Source organism: Ranitomeya imitator, chromosome 8, assembly GCF_032444005.1.
Source record: "Ranitomeya imitator isolate aRanImi1 chromosome 8, aRanImi1.pri, whole genome shotgun sequence".
NCBI lineage: Eukaryota > Metazoa > Chordata > Amphibia > Anura > Dendrobatidae > Ranitomeya > Ranitomeya imitator.
This window is the reverse complement of record NC_091289.1, coordinates 152,280,434-152,300,925: the sequence shown is the minus strand read 5'-3', so window position 1 is coordinate 152,300,925 and position 20,492 is coordinate 152,280,434. Positions and strand designations below refer to the sequence as shown.

At 44.7% G+C, this 20,492-nt stretch overlaps 1 protein-coding gene across 2 annotated transcripts in view; it reads left to right on the top strand.

Annotated features, from left to right (window-relative positions):
• Window positions 1–3,297: 3,297 nt before the first annotated feature.
• TGFBR3 (transforming growth factor beta receptor 3) overlaps window positions 3,298–20,492 on the top strand; it is a 276,475-nt gene continuing 259,280 nt past the window's right edge. Inside the window, exons 1-2 of one of the 2 annotated variants that reach the window (XM_069737555.1) lie at window positions 3,298–3,417; window positions 3,758–3,917. In XM_069737555.1, the coding sequence (XP_069593656.1) occupies window positions 3,857–3,917 (61 nt within the window). In that variant the 5' untranslated portion in view covers window positions 3,298–3,417; window positions 3,758–3,856. The remainder of the gene's footprint in view (window positions 3,418–3,757; window positions 3,918–20,492) is intronic. The other variant, XM_069737556.1, reaches the window with a different exon arrangement.

Below are 20,492 nucleotides of genomic sequence, written 5' to 3'. Positions count from 1 at the left end.
AGCTGACATGTCCCGGCTTTGATGCAGGCTCACCGCTCGAGCCTGCATCAAAGCGGGGGTTCTGACCTCGGACGTGCTATCCCATCCGAGGTCAGAAAGGGGTTAAAGGGAATCTGTCACCTACTTTTTTGTATATAAGCTGCAGCCACCGCCATCAGGGGCTTATCTTCAGCATTCTGTAATGCTGTAGATAAGCCCCCGATGTATACTGAAAGATAAGAAAAACAAGTTAGATTATACTCACCCAGGGGCGGTCCCGCTGTGGTCCGGTCCAATGGCCATCACAGGTCCGGGTCCGGCGCCTCCCATCTTCATGCGATGACGTCCTCTTCCTTGCTTCTTGCTTTGTCTGTCCTGTTGAGGGCAGAGCAAAGTACTGCAGTGCGCAGGCGCTGGGCTTCTTGGACCTTTCCCGGCACTGCAGTACTTTGCGCTGCCCTCAACAGGACAGACAAAGTACACCTGCGCCGGAGCCGCAGCAGGAAGCAAAGAAGAGGATGTCATTACATGAAGATGGGAGGCCCCGGACCGGACCACCCCCCAGGTGAGTATAATCGAACTTGTTTTTCTTATCTTTCAGGATACATCGGGGCCTTATCTACAGCATTGCAGAATGCTGTAGATAAGCCCCTGATGGCGGTGGCCGAAGCTTATATACAAAAAAATAGGTGACGGATTCCCTTTAACATTGTGAAGTATAGGAGAAGCTTTGTAATTTCTTACTTTATCCATACTGGAAAAACACTGATAACCAAACTGATGGTAAAAACGGACACATGGATGACACACTGGTAAAAACGGACACCCTGATGGAACAAACTGATGACACCGGTACTGGTATTTTATGTATGTGTTTTCTACAGATATGTGAAGGAGGCTTAACTGAGACTCTATCAGTGAGTTTGTTCCCATATTACGGGAGAGTTTACAGCTCTTATCTCTCTTTTCTGAGCTCCTCTCAGTTGATTTATGACCACAGATCACATTCAAATTTCATGTGCAGCACGGTAGCTCAGTAGTTAGCATTGTAGCGCTGGGGTCCTGGGATCAAATCCCACCAAGAACAACATCTGCAAGGAGTTTGTATGTTCTCCCCGTGGGTTTCCTCCACTTTCCTCCCACACTCCAAACACATACTGATGGGGAACTTAGATTATGAGCCCCAAAGTGATTATAATGTCTGTAAAGCGCTGCGGAATATGATAGCCCTCTATACGCCAAGAATAATAAATAAAGTGCAAGAAAACACAGAGCCTGTAAAAGCTTAACAGTGCAAAACTTTTATTAGTACTAAATCCATGTACTTGGGGTGAAAAGTACTTTGTAAATGTACATGTGTGTATATATATATATATATATATATATATATATATATATATATATATACTGTGTGTGTGTGTGTATATATATATATATATATATATATATATATATATATATATATATATATACACTGCTCAAAAAAATAAAGGGAACACTAAAATCCCACATCCTAGATATCACTGAATGAAATATTCCAGTTGTAAATCTTTATTCATTACATAGTGGAATATATTGAGAACAATAAAACCTAAAAATTATCAACGTAAATCACAACTAATATCCCACGGAGGTCTGGAGTTGGAATGATGCTCAAAATCAAAGTGGAAAAAGAATTTACAGGCTGATCCAACTTCAGTGGAAATGCCTCAAGACAAGGAAATGATGCTCAGTAGTGTGTGTGGCCTCCACATGCCTGTATGACCTCCCTACAACGCCGGGGCATGCTCCTGATGAGGCGGTGGATGGTCTCCTGAGGGATCTCCTCCCAGACCTGGACAAAAGCATCCGCCAACTCCTGGACAGTCTGTGGTGCAACGTGACGTTGGTGGATGGTGCGAGACATGATGTCCCAGATGTGTTCAATTGGATTCAGGTCTGGGGAACGGGTGGGCCAGTCCATAGCTTCAATGCCATCATCTTGCAGGAACTGCTGACACACTCCAGCCACATTAGGTCTGACATTAGGAGGAACCCAGGGCCAACTGCACCAGCATATGGTCTCACAAGGGGTCTGAGGATCTCATCTCGGTACCTAATGGCAGTCAGACTACCTCTGGTGAGCACATGGAGGGCTGTGCGGCCCTCCAAAGAAATGCCACCCCACACCATTACTGCCCCACTGCCAAACCGGTCATGCTGAAGGGTGTTGCAGGCAGCAGATCGCTCTCCACGACGTCTTCAGACTCTGTCACGTCTGTCACATGTGATAAGTGTGAACCTGCTTTCATCTGTGAAGAGCACAGGGCACCAGTGACAAATTTGCCAATCCTGGTGTTTTGTGGCAAATGCCAAGCATCCTGCATGGTTTTGGGCTGTCAGCACAACCACCATTTGTGGACGTCGGGCCCTCAGACCATCCTCATGGAGTTGGCTTCTAACCGTTTGCACAGACACATGCATATTTGTGCCCTGCTGGAGGTCATTTTGCAGGGCTCTGGCAGTGCTCCTCCTGTTCCTCCTTGCACAAAGGCTGAGGTAGCGGTCCTGCTGCTGGGTTGTTGCCCTCCTACGGCCCCCTCCACGTGTACTGGCCTGTCTCCTGGTAGCGCTTCCAGCCTCTGGACACTGCGCTGACAGACCCAGCAAACCTTCTTGCCACAGCTCGCATTGATGTGCCATCCTGGATGAGCTGCACTACCTGAGCCACTTGTGTGGGTTGTAGAGTCGTCTACCACAAGTGTGAAAGCACAACCAACATTCAAAAGTGACCAAAACATCAGCCAGAAAGCATTGGTACTGAGATGTGGTCTGTGGTCCCCACCTGTAGAACCTCTCCTTTATTGAGGGTGTCTTGATAATTGGCAATAATTTCCATCTGTCGTCTATTCCATTTGCACAACAGCATGTGAAATTGATTGTTAATCAGTGAAGCTTCCTAAGTGGACAGTTTGATTTCACAGAAGTTTGATTTACTTGGAGTTATATTCTGTTGTTTAAGTGTTCCCTTTATTTTTTGAGCAGTGTATTTACAATACAATAATATAGTGTGTGTGTGTGTGTGTGTGTGCGTGCGTGCGTGCGTGCGTGCATGTGTGTTTGTGTATACACAAATTGTTCCCAAAGGTGCACAACCCTAAGATTATTGTCCATACAGCCAAGCTACGATCTTATATAAATGGTATGTTAGCTGCCATAGTAAATATGTCCACTAGATGGCGATAGTGGGTCTCCTGCCAGGCTGCTGACAGCTGCTGTAACAGTATGGGACAGTACAGGCTCATGTCAGACCCCACCCCGGGGAGAAGTAGAGCCAGCCCCCTTCTTTTCCTCTCTGCAGCTTGGAGTGTCCCAGAGCCGGAGATGTATGAAACTTCAGCCCAGTGGGAACTGACAACTGGCAGTAGGTGCTGGACAGCCTGTGCCTGAGAGCTGTGGGTAAGTGTGCCACTGGGCAAGCAATGACACTGGTGTAACATTGGTGAGGGCTGCTCCCAGCATCTGGCTGCTGCTGCTCACACTGTGCTGCTGTGGATCTGATTCACGTCTTCTGATGTTTGCGCTGTTTATTGCATCCTCCATGCAGTTGTCATTCTGCACGGTTGTGCCCGTCAGTGTGTGTGCCCGTCAGTGTGTGTGCCCGTCAGTGAGTGTGCCCGTCAGTGTGTGTGCCCGTCAGTGTGTGCCCATGTTCTGCGCTCTGTCCTGCTAGGAGCGAGGGGTGGGATATGTCAGCAGGATGTTTTCAGATTCTAGTTTTCTTCTCTTTCCTTCCCAGGCTGCAGAAGGCTCCGGCGTAGAAAAATAAGATAACAAATAAGGGGGAAAACTTCTCAGTGGACTGCAGCGATTGTAAGGAAAATCCCACCAGGACGACATGAGGGCTGTGCGGTTTCTCGTTGCGTGTCTTCTCCTCTGCTGGCGAACGTCGAATGCAGGTAATGTCAATTGTCAGCTTCTGTGCAAGAAATCAGAAACCACAAAATGTGTTGTGGACCCTGCAGACGAGTGCTTTGTGCAGTGTGATGTCCGTGATTACAGTAGGGTACACGACGAGCCCTATTACACCGCGTGGTGCCAGGCGACAAACTCGGCTCTGCTGCCTCTGTGTATACTCTGCAGCAATGTCAGCCGTATTCAGCTCTGAGGATGTAACACGATCATGGTGGAGAAACACAAATCTTGGCATGTTCCTGTCTGTAGGACAAGGGCTTAACATGTAGGACAGGATTTGTTTGACTCTAGATGTCATATTGAAGAAAGCGCATAACCCACGGCTCCGATGATGAGCCACACAATGGGGGGCGCTGTGAGCCGCTCCCTGGTGGCTACTAAACTGTACCAATTAAATGGATTATAAGATTGTAGTATAATTTCAGATTAATTATTGCTTCCCTAATTTGGTTTCTGGTGATCAATTATGCGGCACAGTTAGGCTACATTCCCACAATGAGTTTCTGTGGAGTTTTTTTTTTTTACGCTGCATATTTTCGAAAAAATGCAAGTAACCTTTCATTTAATGGGTGCAGAAAATCTGCAACATCAAAAAGTCATCATGGGAACATAGCCTAAGTATGTAAACATGCAGAGTATAGGTGATCGGTGGAGATCCGACCTCTGGGATCCGCACTGATCGGCAGAACAGATCCCTGTGAGAATAGACTGGCAGTGCCCATGATCGATCGCTTCTCATTCACACCCTGTGGAGCTGAGCGTCGCCTTAGCTTTTTCCGACAGCCTTATAGAGAATGAATGGAGCAGTGATCAAGTATCTGACCGATCTGCTGATGGCTGAGGTCCTGGTGGTGGAGCAGTGATCAAGTATCCGACCGATCTGCTGATGGCTGAGGTCCTGGTGGTGGAGCAGTGATCAAGTATCTGACCGATCTGCTGATGGCAGAGGTCCTGGTGGTGGAGCAGTGATCAAGTATCCGACCGATCTGCTGATGGCAGAGGTCCTGGTGGTGGAGCAGTGATCAAGTATCCGACCGATCTGCTGATGGCTGAGGTCCTGGTGGTGGAGCAGTGATCAAGTATCCGACCGATCTGCTGATGGCTGAGGTCCTGGTGGTGGAGCAGTGATCAAGTATCCGACCGATCTGCTGATGGCAGAGGTCCTGGCGGTGGAACAGTGATCAAGTATCCGACCGATCTGCTGATGGCAGAGGTCCTGGCGGTGGAACAGTGATCAAGTATCCGACCGATCTGCTGATGGCAGAGGTCCTGGTGGTGGAGCAGTGATCAAGTATCCGACCGATCTGCTGATGGCAGAGGTCCTGGCGGTGGAACAGTGATCAAGTATCCGACCGATCTGCTGATGGCAGAGGTCCTGGTGGTGGAGCAGTGATCAAGTATCCGACCGATCTGCTGATGGCAGAGGTCCTGGTGGTGGAGCAGTGATCAAGTATCCGACCGATCTGCTGATGGCAGAGGTCCTGGCGGTGGAACAGTGATCAAGTATCCGACCGATCTGCTGATGGCAGAGGTCCTGGTGGTGGAGCAGTGATCAAGTATCCGACCGATCTGCTGATGGCAGAGGTCCTGGCGGTGGAGCAGCCACCAGTCAGCAAGTTATCACTTCTCGTACATATAGGTGCGATCTTGTTTTCTCTGGACAATCCCTTTGATGTCATCCATTTGCTGCTTTTTTTGTAGCGCAGAATCCACTGGGAAATCTTTCACGTTTGCATCCTTGTCGGTTTCTTTTGTGGAAACCCACATTTTTGGTGCATATTTTACCCATTCATTTCAATGAGGACTTGTAAATCCACACGATACACCTCTGATGTTGCTCTGTTGCATTTTGGTGTATTTGTGCAACAAAAAAACTGCTAAAAAATGCATGAAAAAGTGCGGAAAATTTTAGATGCAAAATTTCAGTTTTGAAATCTACGGTTACAATCCGCACCTAATACGTAACACATTGGATTGTACGGGGAACGCTTTGTATCGGCCGATTTATCTATGATCATTATCCCCTAGTCACAGTGACAGCCGGCCGTTATCAGTACACTTGGGAATGAGAGTTGTGCGTTAGCTGAGCCGGATGCAGCACAGGTTGATTAACCGATTTATGGACAGCTACAATGCTGCACAACTAACTAGTCAATCAGGGGTCCTTCTGGAAGGTAATGCTGGAACCAGTGGTTCTACAAAGGTTGCCGGTGTTAGATGAGTTCAGTATTATGCGGAAGACTTGACCAGCACAGTGAGCAGCATTCAGGGGGTTAATATATCCATATGGCGTGATGTAATGTGGATTGCTTAGTTTATGTTAATTGCTGTACACCGCAAAACACGCATAAACTGCACAATAACATCCTGGTGGGAACGCTCGTGTGCTGCTGGTGTCGCCCTGCAGGCTCATACGTGTTCCCAGAAGGGAAGTGGGTCTTTATCCCAATAAAGTTAGAAGGAAATTGGATATAAATGTTGTAATTTACAATGGAATAAATCCTCCGTCATCTTTCACCTGTTTCATATAAGACGTTCTGCTCAGTGCAGCAGGCGGCGGCGCGCACCGTCTCCGTGTGCCACAGCTGGTCCTACTAGCACCATCTCCCATCACTGCTGCCCTGTATCTCATCGCATTACAGGGTATGGCTGCCTCCTTGTTACACGTTCCCCAGAGATGCCGAGCGCTGATCGACAAATTGTTCCAAGCTTACTTGTGGTATCTTACGCATTGATGCTATGGGTGGGGGGCAAGTGTCCCACCGAATGCCTGCACCTGAGTGCCGAACTAACCTGAAGGGAAAGCCAGGTTTACAAATACCAGATCGTTATCTTCTGTTTCTTTTTCTCTTTTTTTTCTTGTTTTCCTCCTTCTTTTCCTCCTTCTTTTCCTCCTTCTTTTCCTCCTTCTTTTCCTCCTTCTTTTCCTCCTTCTTTTCCTCCTTCTTTTCCTCCTTCTTTTCCTCCTTCTTTTCCTCCTTCTTTTTGTTCCTTTCCTCCTTCATTTTCTCCCTTTTCTTCTCTTCCTTCTTTTCCTCCTTTTTCTTCTTGCTTTGCTCCCTTTCCTCCTTCATTTCTCCTTTCTCTTCCTCCTTCTTTTCCTCCTTCTTTTCGTCCTTTTTTTCCTCCTTCTTTTCCTTTTTTATGTTTTCCTCCTTTTTGTTCCTTTCCTCCTTCATTTTCTCCCTTTTCTTCTCTTCCTTATTTTCCTCCTTTTTCTACTTGTTTTGCTTCCTTTCCTCCTTCATTTTCTCCTTTTTCTTCTCTTCCTCCTTCTTTTCCTCCTTTTTCTTCTTGCTTTGCTCCCTTTCCTCCTTCATTTTCTCCTTTCTCTTCCTCCTTCTTTTCCTCCTTTTTCACTTTTGTCCTGTTTTCTTCTTCCTTTTTCTCCTTCCTTTTCTTCTCTTTTATTTATTGACTTGGTATAAAGGCAGGTGATCTCTGCAATGGTTTAATGTGCTGAGCACTTGCAAGACATTAAAGATTTGATGGATACATCTCCAGATTCCAAAAATTATTTGTTTTTCTTTCAATTTCTCTGGCCATGTTCACAAGCAGCGTTTTTGCTGCATTTTTTTTTCTCCCGCAGTCAAAAACGCTGCATTCAAAACACAGGTTTTCTGCGCTGTTTTCACAGCGTTTTTGACACTTTTTTTTTTTTTTTGCATCGCGTATTGGTTGCAGATTACATTGTCTACAGTATATTCTTGTTAAAGTTAGTTTTAGTCACCAAAAACGCTGCAAATACCTTTGTTGCTTTTTTCAGCTTTTTTTTCCTCCACTTTCTCATTGCTTTCTATGAATGAAAAAATGCTCAAAGAATTGACATGCTGCAGATTTAAAAATGCTGCCGTTATCAAATTCAGTCGGCCAAAAAAAACCAAGCATGTGCATGAGATTTCTGAAATCTCATAGCTTTTGCTGGTGCTATAAAACTTTGCAGCTTGTTTGCAGTAAAAAAAATCTGACAAAAAAAGCTGCAAAAATGCTGCATGTGAACATAGCCTCATGAGTGCAGGCACGCAGATCATCACATGCAGATTTGGTACAAGCTGTGACAGTTTTGTTCGGTTTATCAGAAATATCAGTTTACATCTAAAGTTTTATAACATTTCTGGTCACTTTTGTTTTCCTAATTCAGTTGGAACATTTATGTGACATCTTTCTGCACGCAGCGGGCAGATCCACTGCAGGGAGCGTAGAGCCGGTGCACAGCAGAACCTCACCCGGCACTGCCCAGAAGCAGAACCCACTGGCACGCTCCGACATAGGCGAGGGCTTCCTGCTACTGCACATGATGTTATTGACCTCTGGTTTAATGGGTGTCATTAACCGAATAGCGATTCCATGCACATTATATTCTGCTTATGTTTTCTTCCGGTGAGTGTTCGGTCAGTTGTTAGTGATGTCAGGTGGTGATCTGTCATGTTATCACCACGTGACATCACTAGAATTCAATTACCTTTTCTAATAGACGTAATATGACCATAAATGATGAGATATTGTAGTGTATTGTTTTGTACTAACTTTACAATTGATTACAAAGTGGTCCGTCCTCTATACCTCTTGAATTATTTTAGCTTCTCATTGCTTGTTCACTTTTCACCAATAATTTATTTATACTTCAAGGAATTGTCCAATTTAAAGAGGCTGACTGGTCAGCAGTCCCCTGAGTGTGTGCTGGAGCCCTCCCCTGAGTGTGTGCTGGAGCCCTCCCCTGAGTGTGTGCTGGGGCCCTCCCCTGAGTGTGTGCAGGGGCCCTCCCCTGAGTGTGTGCAGGGGCCCTCCCCTGAGTGTGTGCGGAGACCCTCCCCTGAGTGTGTGCGGGGGCCCTCCCCTGAGTGTGTGCGGAGACCCTCCCCTGAGTGTGTGCTGGAGCCCTCCCCTGAGTGTGCTGGAGCCCTCCCCTGAGTGTGTGCGGAGACCCTCCCCTGAGTGTGTGCGGAGACCCTCCCCTGAGTGTGTGCGGGGGCCCTCCCCTGAGCGTGTGCGGGGACCCTCCCCTGAGCGTGTGTGTGGGGACCCTCCCCTGAGTGTGTGTGGAGACCCTCCCCTAAGCACGTGTGCAGGGACCCTCCCCTGAGCATGTGTGTGGGGACCCTCCCCTGAGTGTGTGTGGAGACCCTCCCCTAAGCGTGTGTGCGGGGACCCTCCCCTATGTGTGCCCCTATTTTATCCTTCCCTCTGACTGGGAAGTATAATCCTGATGACCGATTCCTTTTATCAATCTCTCGGGGGTCCCTTTGCTTGCAGCTGATTACAATGCAGTGCATTATATATTTGTTACTCTTATCATTGTGCTGCTTTCAGATTAACCATGAAGTTAATTGTTTGATGCTTTTAGTGTTTTCTTTAGTTGTTTTTATACATTGAGCAGTATTGATTGTATTGTAGATGAATGGCAGTAAGCGCTGCATGCAGGAACAGCACTGGTGTGATGCTGCTTTCTGCTGTGTGTGCACACTGGACTTCAAGCCCTTATCTTGTTGGTTGCTTGGTCTTGTGACAGTGATTATAGTATCTGTGCTAAATCAGATTACATTGCTGTAGACAAAGTCATTCAAAAAACAGATCTTCACGAATGCACGGACATATTTCATCATCAGCAACATGAATCTACTTCTCATTTACAGCAGTGCCGGGCTGAAAATATCTTACAGAATCCTATATGTAATTGAAAAGGGTTGTCCACTACTTTTATATTAATAATAATAATAATTTTATTTATATAGCGCCAACATATTCCGCAGCGCTTTACAAATTATGCAGGGCTTTACAAATTATAAATGATCTATCTTCTAGATTGGTCTTCAATATCAGATCAGTGGGGGTCCCATACCCAGCACTGGCACCAATCAGATGGTATCCCCCTCCGGCGATGGCGGGATGTAAACATTGTAACAAGTGGAACAGCACAGCTCCATACACTGCTTAGTGGCCGCTCCTGGTACTGCAGATCAACTTCTATCTTCTTCATACAGTGATCCAAGAAGTATCGTTTCTCCTTGCGGAGAGTGGCATGATAAGCATGTTGAGGTGAGGAGACTTAAAGCCGCAATGCTCCTCTGGGAAATATGCAAATTGTCTCTTCAGAGAGGAAGAGGACTAGAACTCTAGTGCCACCTATTGGAAGTAGCAATCCTAACAGTCAATGTTGACCCTTTAACGAGCCTTGTCACATGACTTAGGATAATAGCCAAACCAGAATCTCAATTTGCAGACACTGTGTTTCGGGGTACCGCCACTCGTCAGTGCAAAGTGGAGATCTGGTTTGGCTGATTGAGAGGTGTCTGACCGGGATCCAAGAAGTATTGTTTCTCCTTGCGGAGAGTGACATGATAAGCATGTTGAGGTGAGGAGACTTAAAGCCTGCAAATTGAGATTCTGGTTTGGCTATTATCCTAAGTCATGTGACAAGGCTCGTTAAAGGGTCAACATTGACTGTTAGGATTGCTACTTCCAATAGGTGGCACTAGAGTTCTAGTCCTCCTCCTCTCTGAAGAGACAATTTGCATTCTTCATACAGTGAACTAAATGTCTCCTGATGTCACCTCTGCAACCTGTCAGCAATGACCGGGGACTGAGAGTGGAGCTAAGCTCATTTTTATTTTTAGCCTTGGCAAGTCTTGGAATTAAAAAAAAAAAGTTATTACTGGAGAACCCCTTTAAAACGTAGAAAAAGGCTACCATTTACTATCTTTACTAGGGAGCCTCTCCAGTTTCACTATTTTGTATGGCATGGAAAGCTTCACGTAACCTTTTCTTTTTCGGAACTGATGTAACATGCTGTATTTTTCTTTTTTTTTTCACCATAAATGCATTACCCAAAAATCATTATGAGACACTAGTCTCTGGCAGCGGAAACCTGGCATAGGGATGAGCGGTTAAGGGATAGGGATCAGGAAGAGACGTTTTGTGAATGTTACAGAGTGACTTACATGCCAAGTTCTCAATCTATCAATACGGGACTGTATTCTGAAAGGTGGCAGACAGCGAGTATGCGGCCAGGCACATTGACTTTTTAAAAGTTTCCCTTCTTTTTTTTACCGTGCCTGCCAATACATACGCACTGTTTGAGGCAGCTGGCATCACTGCCCTGTCTAATGCATTTCCAAGCAATACTAAAATTATATTTTTATTTTATCATTTGAAAAAAAAAGCACAATTCTTTAAATCCAGAAACTTTCCCCATGCGTCAAAACAAAAGATATTGTTTTGGTTACTTCGAGTTGAGCGTGGTCGTTCTAGCTGTCACGTATAGATGTAGCGCCTGTGTTCCTCAAATCTGACAGGTTGAAATGAGACAGAAATTACGCAATGGACAACATACATTCCGGGCATCATCTACCGGCGTGAGTCACACCGGAGTGTGGGCCAAAGGTGCAGCAACCCCGGCTGCCAGACAAAGGATCTGATGGCAGATAAGAACCAATCGCCCGTTTATAAAACTGCTTATAAAAGAAAACACACCGACTTGGACGCAATGCTTTTTGTGAAACATCACTGTCATCGTTCCAAAATTTCTGCCATTTCTATACTAAGTGATTTACGCAATACTTGGCTGTGTTCTAAAATGCAAATCGCTTGCCCCACTGCTTTGACTAATGTGTTAGATTTTTAGTAAGATGTTTCATGTCATTAAGGATCTGAATTTGGCACCATTTTAGGTTCGTAGAGGCCGGACAGCATTGAAATGCTATTTACCTTCAGATTAACCGATATCTGCGGATAAATAGCCTATTTCCAATTTGTCAGGTAGTCTTTAAGGAAAATTACACACATTTGACTTTATGTATGGGGTCTAGTATACAGTAAGCATATAGTCTTGTTAAGTGTCCCCATTAGGGCTTCTGTCTGAACCCCCAGCAAAACAAATTTTGGACGTATGTGCTGACTGGCCATAGACTATAATAGTGCCGACAGATCGAAAGTGGGCTCTGTGGTGCATCGGTTTTGGGTGCGTACACCTACTGTCGGCGGACGCTCAGACTTAGTAGACTGCGTCTGGGTGTATGTCTCCTGTAGAGAGCGCACGCTCACTCTGTCAACCCCATTATAGTCTCTGGCCCCATCGGCACATACGTCCAAATCCTGTATTGTGGGGTTCAGCTGCAAGTCCCGACGGGGCAAATGAAATGTGAAACACAATGTGAATGCACCCTTGGAACTAGCAGCTTGGATGAGCAAGTGGCCAAAACTGTTCAGGTACTGATGCTGTAACCATCATAGGAGCACAATATACCAATGAATCCAGCGATCCAGCCAGCTTCAGAGCAGCACTTGCAAGCTCTATAACTAAGAGCTTGTAAGCGCTGCACTCCTTACTAAGGAGACTGTACACCGATGATAGACTGTAACGGAGGCCATTAACTATGGAAACAAGTCCTAAACAATGAAATTAAAAATGCCTCCATTTTTAGAACTGAAAGGATTTTTAACAAAGGCAAATTGGAAAGTTGCTTGTTTTTACAAACACTTTTGAAACTTTAACTATTTATGATGTTGGGAAAACCCTTTTAAGAAAGGTGGATTTTGCCATACTTTCCCAGCAACATTTAGATATTTTTCCATTGCAAATTAAGTGCACAGTTTTACTTGTTGACCCCTCATATCTTTAAATAGTAACTCCAAATCTATCTTAAGCATCAGAGTGACCCAGTACTGATTTTACGACTGTCATCCAGTGCTGAACATTTTGAGAAGATCATTTTGAATTGAAACATACCGTAAATTACTTTCATTTTTGGATAAAGTTGAAAATGGCTCCAATTATAAAGGGGCTCATGCACATTAAAAAAAATGTGGTTACGCTCACCGACTTCGGCAGGTTGGGGAAACAATCTGACTAGTAACTGGGTCTTCAGTCATTTCCCTGATGTGAAGGAGAAAAGATGGTCAACCTGCCCAAGGCTAAAGTCGTTAACCAAGATTATTCAAAATGAGCTAAGGGCAGCAAATGTGTTAAAATAACTATTCAATCCTATGCCACTTCAGTATCACTACTCGGGTCTCTCCCGCCACAGAGACGTCATGACCATCATTCACATGACTACTGCAGCCAATTCTGTGAGTCTGCGGTAATTTGCCATACCTGCTAGTATCACTATTACAGATCTGTTTGCATCTGAAGCACGAGCGTCCTGTATAAACAGGCTATTAAGTGACCACAGATCAGCAAACATTTTAGCAGTTGTTTAATGATGCTCATTGTACAGTGCCGTGCGAAAGTATTCGGCTCCCTGGAACTTTTCAACCTTTTCCCACATATCATGCTTCAAATATAAAGATACCAAATGCAAATGTTTGGTGAAGAATCAACAACAAGTGGAACACAATTGTGAAGTTGAATGAAATTTATTGGCTATTTTAAATTTTTGTGGAAATTCAAAAACTGAAAAGTGGGGAGTGCAATATTATTCGGCCCCTTTACTTTCAGTACAGCAAACTCACTCCAGAAGTTCATTGTGGATCTCTGAATGGTCCAATGTTGTCCTAAATGCCTAATGATGATAAATATAATCCACCTGTGTGTAGTCAAGTCTCCGTATAAATGCACCTGCTCTGTGATAGTCTCAGGGTTCTGTTTGAAGCACAGAGACCATCATGAAGACCAAGGAACACAACAGGCAGGTCCGTGATACTGTTGTGAAGAAGTTTAAAGCCGGATTTGGGTACAAAATGATTTCCAAAACTTTAAACATCCCAAGGAGCACTGTGCAAGCAATCATATTGAAATGGAACTAGTATCATACCACTGCAAATCTACCAAGACCCGGCCGTCCCTCTAAACTTTCATCTCAAACAAGAAGACTGATCAGAGATGCAGCCAAGAGGCCCATGATCACTCTGGATGAACTGCAGAGATCTACAGCTGAGGTGGGACAGTCTGTCCATAGGACAACAATCAGTCGTACACTGCACAAATCTGGCCTTTATGGAAGAGTGGCAAGAAGAAAGCTATTTCTCAAAGATATCCATAAAAAGTGTCACTTAAAGTCCAGACCTCAATCCAATCGAGAATCTGTGGAAAGAGCTGAAAACTGCTGTTCACAAACGATCTCCATCAAACCTCACTGAGCTCGAGCTGTTTGCCAAGGAAGAATGGGCAAGAATTTCAGTCTCTCGATGTACAAAACTGATAGAGACATACCCCAAGCGACTTGCAGCTGTAATCGTAGCAAAAGGTGGCGCAACAAAGTATTAAGTTAAAGTTGGCCGAATAATATTGCACGCCCCACTTTTCGGTTTTTGAATTTCCACAAAAATTTAAAATAACCAATGAATTTCGTTCTACTTCACAATTGTGTTCCACTTGTTGATTCTTCACCAAAAATTTACATTTGGTATCTTTATGTTTGAAGCATGATATGTGGGAAAAGGTTGAAAAGTTCCAGGGAGCCGAATACTTTCGTAAGGCACTGTAAATGTGCCCTTAAGGCCTAGATGCCCGTTACACTAACAACAACAAAACCCGCCAATATCGGTGGTTTTTGCCGACATTCTTATGTCTCTTTCTTGACATAATCCTGTTTTGAACTGCTGATTTGCCTTCAGAGGAGTCTGGCAGAGATCGCAGGAGTTAGGTAGAGCAAGTATATGGGTGTTGGGAAAATCTGCTCCTGGCCTAACCATCATTCGACCCACAGCTATGTACTGTGTATTGCGCCCCTTAAGCTGGCAGTATACTGTACATTAGACTTATGTTGGCTGAACCTGCCAATATTGACAGGTTCGATTGAATATCTACTGGTAATCTGTATGTTGGTGCTGGCCAACTAATGGTCGGGAGAGATGTCGATCAGGCATGTCTGATTTCTGACCACCGATTGCATTGTTCTCCCTTATATAAGCCACCAGCCAAATTGTCAGTCAGCATCTTTCTTCTAGAGAACGCAGGAGTGCTGGGCTCAACAAGCGGTCCTGTGTATGGGAGAGAAGGCAGAGACGGCTATCACCCAGGCGATCTTTTGGCCGACAGCCATCTAATGGCCATCTAATATGTATGGCTAACATTACGCCTACTTAGACATTTAACACAGCTGACCATTCAGTACAAAGACTTGGATTAATTGCTGTTAATTTCTGTGTAAGGCTGCACATGGTCTCTAAAAAGTTAATGTTTGACCACTACAGGTATAACTTCACTTTGTTTAGTCAACCAATTCACCCTCCCAAACTATCAGCAGCGAAATCCATGAGAACTTAGCATCAAAGGGAGTTATCAAAGCTAAGTGTTGGCCATTAGAGTGTGAAAGCAATGTTTACTTGTCAGAGGAGAAGGTTATACATAGTGATGAATGTGCAGGTCCATCAATGGGCAGTCTTGTGGCTTGGAGGTTACAGAGAATTTTCTAACATCTGGGTGGGTGAGAGATTGTTTGAAGAACCTGGGGAAGGCAGCACCGTGACACGGGGAAACAGTCAGCATTTGTGTTGCCTGCACAGTAGAGTCGTCTTATTTATTACTGTAGGGCATTAGATTTAGGTTTTACATTTTTAACTGACATACAAAATAAAGCAAGTAAAATCTGAAGTATGAGTGAAGCGTGCAGTTTTAATTTATTAATATATGACATAACCATACTGTACTAGAAGTTTTACAATGAGCAGATTGTTTTACAAGACAATTTCAACAAAGCATTAAAGGGAAGCTATCATTAGAAAATTACCTATTTTATTAAGTCAGTTTTTTTTGTTACCAACAAAGCAGTAATCTTGCAATTTTCACAGTAGCCTCTTTAGTCTCATTCTTCCTCTCCTTTTAAAGAGAGTTTTAAGAGTTTTCAGCAGGCTCCTTATCATCAGAGACAGGATTACACTGACAGATAACACCCCTATACACAACTAATAATTTACCAATCGCAAAAGGCGAAGTCACCCTGTTCTCCCTCCCTTTACAATGTTCTTTACATACCCTCATTAGACACTTTAAACAAAAGATAGAGTCGGGGTCTGACCATTGAGGATAATGTCCCTGTGTTGTCACAAGAGAAGTCTTGGAAACAGAGGTGGGAAGTTCGGATTCTGAACAATGTTAGTCTTAAGGTACCGTCACACTGGACAATATCGCTAGCGATCCGTGACTTTGCAGCGTCCTGGCTAGCGATATCGTCCAGTGTGACAGGCAGCAGCGATCAGGATCCTGCTGTGATATCGCTGGTCGGGGAAGAAAGTCCAAAACTTTGTTTCGTCGCTGGATCTCCCGCTGACATCGCTGAATCGGCGTGTGTGACGCCGATTCAGCGATGTCTTCGCTGGTAACCAGGGTAAACATCGGGTTACTAAGCGCAGGGCCGCCCTTAGTAAACCGATGTTTACCCTGGTTACCATCGTTAAAGTAAAAAAACAACCACTACATACTTACCTACCGCTGTCTGTCCTCGGCGCTGTGCTTCTCTGCTCTGGCTGTGAGCGCCGGGCAGCCGGAAAGCACAGCGGTGACGTCACCGCTCTGCTTTCCGGCTGCTGTGCTCACAGCCAGAGCAGAGAAGCACAGCGCCGAGGACAGACAGCGGAAGGTAAGTATGTAGTGGTTGTTTTTTTACTTTAACGATGGTAACCAGGGTAAACATCGGGTTACTAAGCGCGGCCCTGCGCTTAGTAACCCGATGTTTACCCTGGTTACTGGCATCGTTGGTCGCTGGAGAGCGGTCTGTGTGACAGCTCTCCAGCGACCAAACAGCGACGCTGCAGCGATCCGGATCGTTGTCGGAATCGCTGCAGCGTCGCTTAGTGTGACGGTACCTTTAGATCAGTTGCACAGCGGAGAGCACAGGTGGGGTGATACAGAGATGAGGGAGGAGATGTAGGGTGGTGAAGAACTGTGGAGAGCTTTGTGGGTGAGCAAGATAAGTTTGTATTGTTTTCTGTGGCGAATGGGCAACCAGTGCAATGACTGGCAGAGGCATCGGTGAAGCAGCTGGACAGAAATACAATCCCTGCCTCATTCAGGATGGATTCGGGAGGAGAAAGTTTGGTTAGAGGCAAACTGATTAATAAAGAGGTGGACTTGTCCAGACAAGAATTAATAAAACGACCGTAAGAGGTTTTGCAGTTTCAAACGTTAGAAACGGTGGAATTTTGGAGATGTTTTTAAGATGCAGGTGACATGAGTGATTGGAAATTGCCCCGCAAATTTTAAAAATGTATTTAACACAAATCTTGCTTTTAATAAAGGTTATTTGCTGGTGCTGATATATAACGAAATAATGTATGTTATTTCCTCATTGTTAATTTTTTAGGAAATTTCAGTAAGTTGCTTGTCCAGCAGTAAGATATTGATAGTCTTTCCTTAGAATAGGTCATCCTTATTAGATTGTGTGTGTCTGACACCTGGCATCCCCACCGAATAGCTGGTACCAAGTCCCTCAAGCCCTATAAGTTCACAGTGTATGAAGTTGGATAACCACAGCTCTGTACATAGACCTTGAAAGTCAGATGTTTTGAAGTCGGCCTCAGAGGATTGGAGCAGCAGTCATTTTGTAGTAAGAAAAAAACAAACAGATGCAGTTCTGGAGCAACACTTATGAGCGGTTAGCTAGAGAAAAGCTGGGTATAGTAAAAAAAATATATATCACTCTTTTTACAAATATACCGTATCCTAAATCGTACCCAAGATTTTGGAAACTGTATGGCTATGTGCCATACGTTCAGGTTTTTTAGCATTTTTTTTTCGCGGTAAAAACACTATAAAAACTCATTAAAAACGCATACATTATGCATCCTATCATTTAGAATGCATTCTGCATGTTTTGTGCACATGATGCATTTTTTTCCGCGAAAAAAGCGCCTCGCGGTAAAAAAAACAGCATGTTCATTAATTTTGTGGATTTTCTGCGTTTTTCCCGCTATTCTATGCATTTGGGAAAAAACGCACCAAAAACGCAAAAAAAAAACGCATGCGGATTTCTGGCAGAATTGTCCGGTTTTTGTCAGGAAAATTTCTGCAAGAAATCCTGACGTGTGCACATACCCTAAATCATGATAAAAATAATACTGATCATTTGCCCATTGACTGATTTTTATGGAGAGAGGGGAGGTCGGGAATGATTTTTTAAAAATATATTTAATCTTTAAAAATATGACGTAGAGACGTCTTAATATTACTAATTCTAGTGCTCTAGTTCTGCATTGTGAACACTTGCCATTCCCGGTTGGTCATGGTGGAGCGCCGTCCTTTATACACCGGTAAACACAGTAATTCACAGCAAAGATCATCATACATGTCTGAAAAACATATATTGCCCTAAAATCTGTCCTTGTGTCATCATTTTGGAATGGTCTTCTGAAGGCCTGTGTTTCTAATCTTCTCAGGCTGATTTAGTTATGAGCACTTAGTGCTAAGTGAATAAACATGGATGTGAGGAAAGGGAAGCAGCTGGATATCTTCAGGTGGCATAGCAGGAGGTGGGTGGATGGAAGTCTCCTCTGCCAGTTGCCACATGTGTTTCAGCAGAAACACAACCTAAACTAATATTTTTAGCAGACTGTGACAGGATCTTCGGTAGCATCACACAGCTATGTTATGACAGCTTTGTTTACTGCCAAAATATGCTGTGCCTGGAGTAGTCTTTGGTGACTAAAATGGGCTAGACCACATTAAAAGGATTGTCCACCTCTGGAGGAATTATCGGCAAGTAATGCAGATTACCGATTCCTAACAGTGTGTAATGTAGTGTGGAGTTCCAGCTCATGGTCACATCGCACACTAGAAATGTGGTGCTAGAGAAGGATGTTATCAATACCATGGATGGCAAGAAGAACAAACAAATCAATTTTGGAACAAATCAAGCCAGGCATGTCACTCGAAGCAATGATCACATTGGTGAAGACCATAAAAATGACCACTAAATAAAAAGGTCCATATCTCTGGAACCGTATGGCGAATAAAAAAAATGTCATATCAAGGAGAGCAGCGGGAATAAAATAAGAGCAAAAAGGGCCACTTTAATGGTCCTCTTTAAAAAAACAAAAAAAACCTTAATCAAGGTCCTCTGTAAAACACTGACCTAATTGACTAACGCCAGGGCCGTGGGGTACCCGGTACCGGGTCTAGTGTTCACAGGGGGATGTCACGGTGGCGACCCGGTCCGTGGCCCTGGGCGCCCATGTAAAAGGGAGATTGAATAAAGTTTATGTTTGTGACGCCACCTGTGGTATTTCGTCAGTGGGGACCGACACTGCTCTAAGGGGTCCTCTGGGGTGATGTTATGGCAGCTAGATGGTATACCTTCCCACAGGTGAAGTGTCTCCCTATGGCTCCCGGTGTGTAGATGGAAGATGGTGAATGGCGCAGTAAGGAATGAGGACACAGGTTTGCAGTCTCTTTACCTGGTTTACTGAAGACTTCAGGCAGTCACAGTCCAGGACACCAGATCACAGGTACAGGCAGGGTCCGGCCGTCTTGGAAGCGAATCCAGAGTTCCCCTTTACCAGGTGGAGATTAAAGCCTTCCTCTAGCGTGGTGGTGTTGTAGTCGCTCACTACCTATGGCTTCTAATAAGGTCCTCACAGTTCTTCTCTCTGTCCCCCATATAGGATAGGACACATCCCGTATGACAGGTGACTCAAGCCTTTTTACAGGGACTCTATCATGACCCAGGGTCTATGCGTCACTGTGCCTCCTGGGTATTGGGGTGGACAGGTATCTTGCAGTTCAGCTGTCCTGCCGGCTGTAAGTCGTAGAGTCCCTTAAAACCTCGGTATTCCGGCTACCGGTTAGCTGCGCTTCAGAGGGAGGCAGCTCCTTCGCAACTGGTCTCCCCTGATATCACTCTCCTGTGCTTAGCTCTCCTGCACGCTCACTGAACGATGTTCTTTCCTTCTGTATCTCTGTCCAGGATCTGCATCACCTTCTCTTGGCTGCACGGCTCCTCATACGTTCTTCCTGCCTCAGACTGCTCCAGTCTGCTCTCCGGCACTATCTTTCTAACTTTCCCTCCAAACCCCAATATATATATAGGGGAGTCACTTAGGAATAGGATCAAAAGCTCCCCTTGTGGCCTGGAGTGTGATCATGTTGTGTGCATTGGGATTACCTAATAAAGAAGATCTTTCATCACTTCCAAAAGTAACATCACTCTCTCCGTGAGGAAAGCAATGTCACTGTGATGACCAGGACCTTGGGGCGTCACACTTGACTTTAAGATTCTTTCACGGCAGATTTACCATTCAGTAATCTGGGAAAACTGGAGAAATATAATAGCAGTGCATATGATCCTTCCTGATCTTCTGAATATTCCTAATTATGACTAACAAGTTTTGATTTGATGTAGATAAAGGGTATGTGCACACGTTGTGGATTCCTGTGCGGATTTTTCCGTGCAGAATCTGACAAAATCCGCAGGTAAAATGCCCTGCGTTTTACCTGCGGATTGCCTGCGGATTTACCTCGGTTTTTGTACGGATTTCACATTTTTTATACCTGCGGATTCCTATTAAGGAATAGGTGTAAAACGCCCCGGAATCCGCACAAAGAATTGACATGCTGCGGAAAATAAACTGCGGCAAATCTGTATGGTATTTTCCGCAGCATGTGCACAGCGGATTTGGTTTTCCAT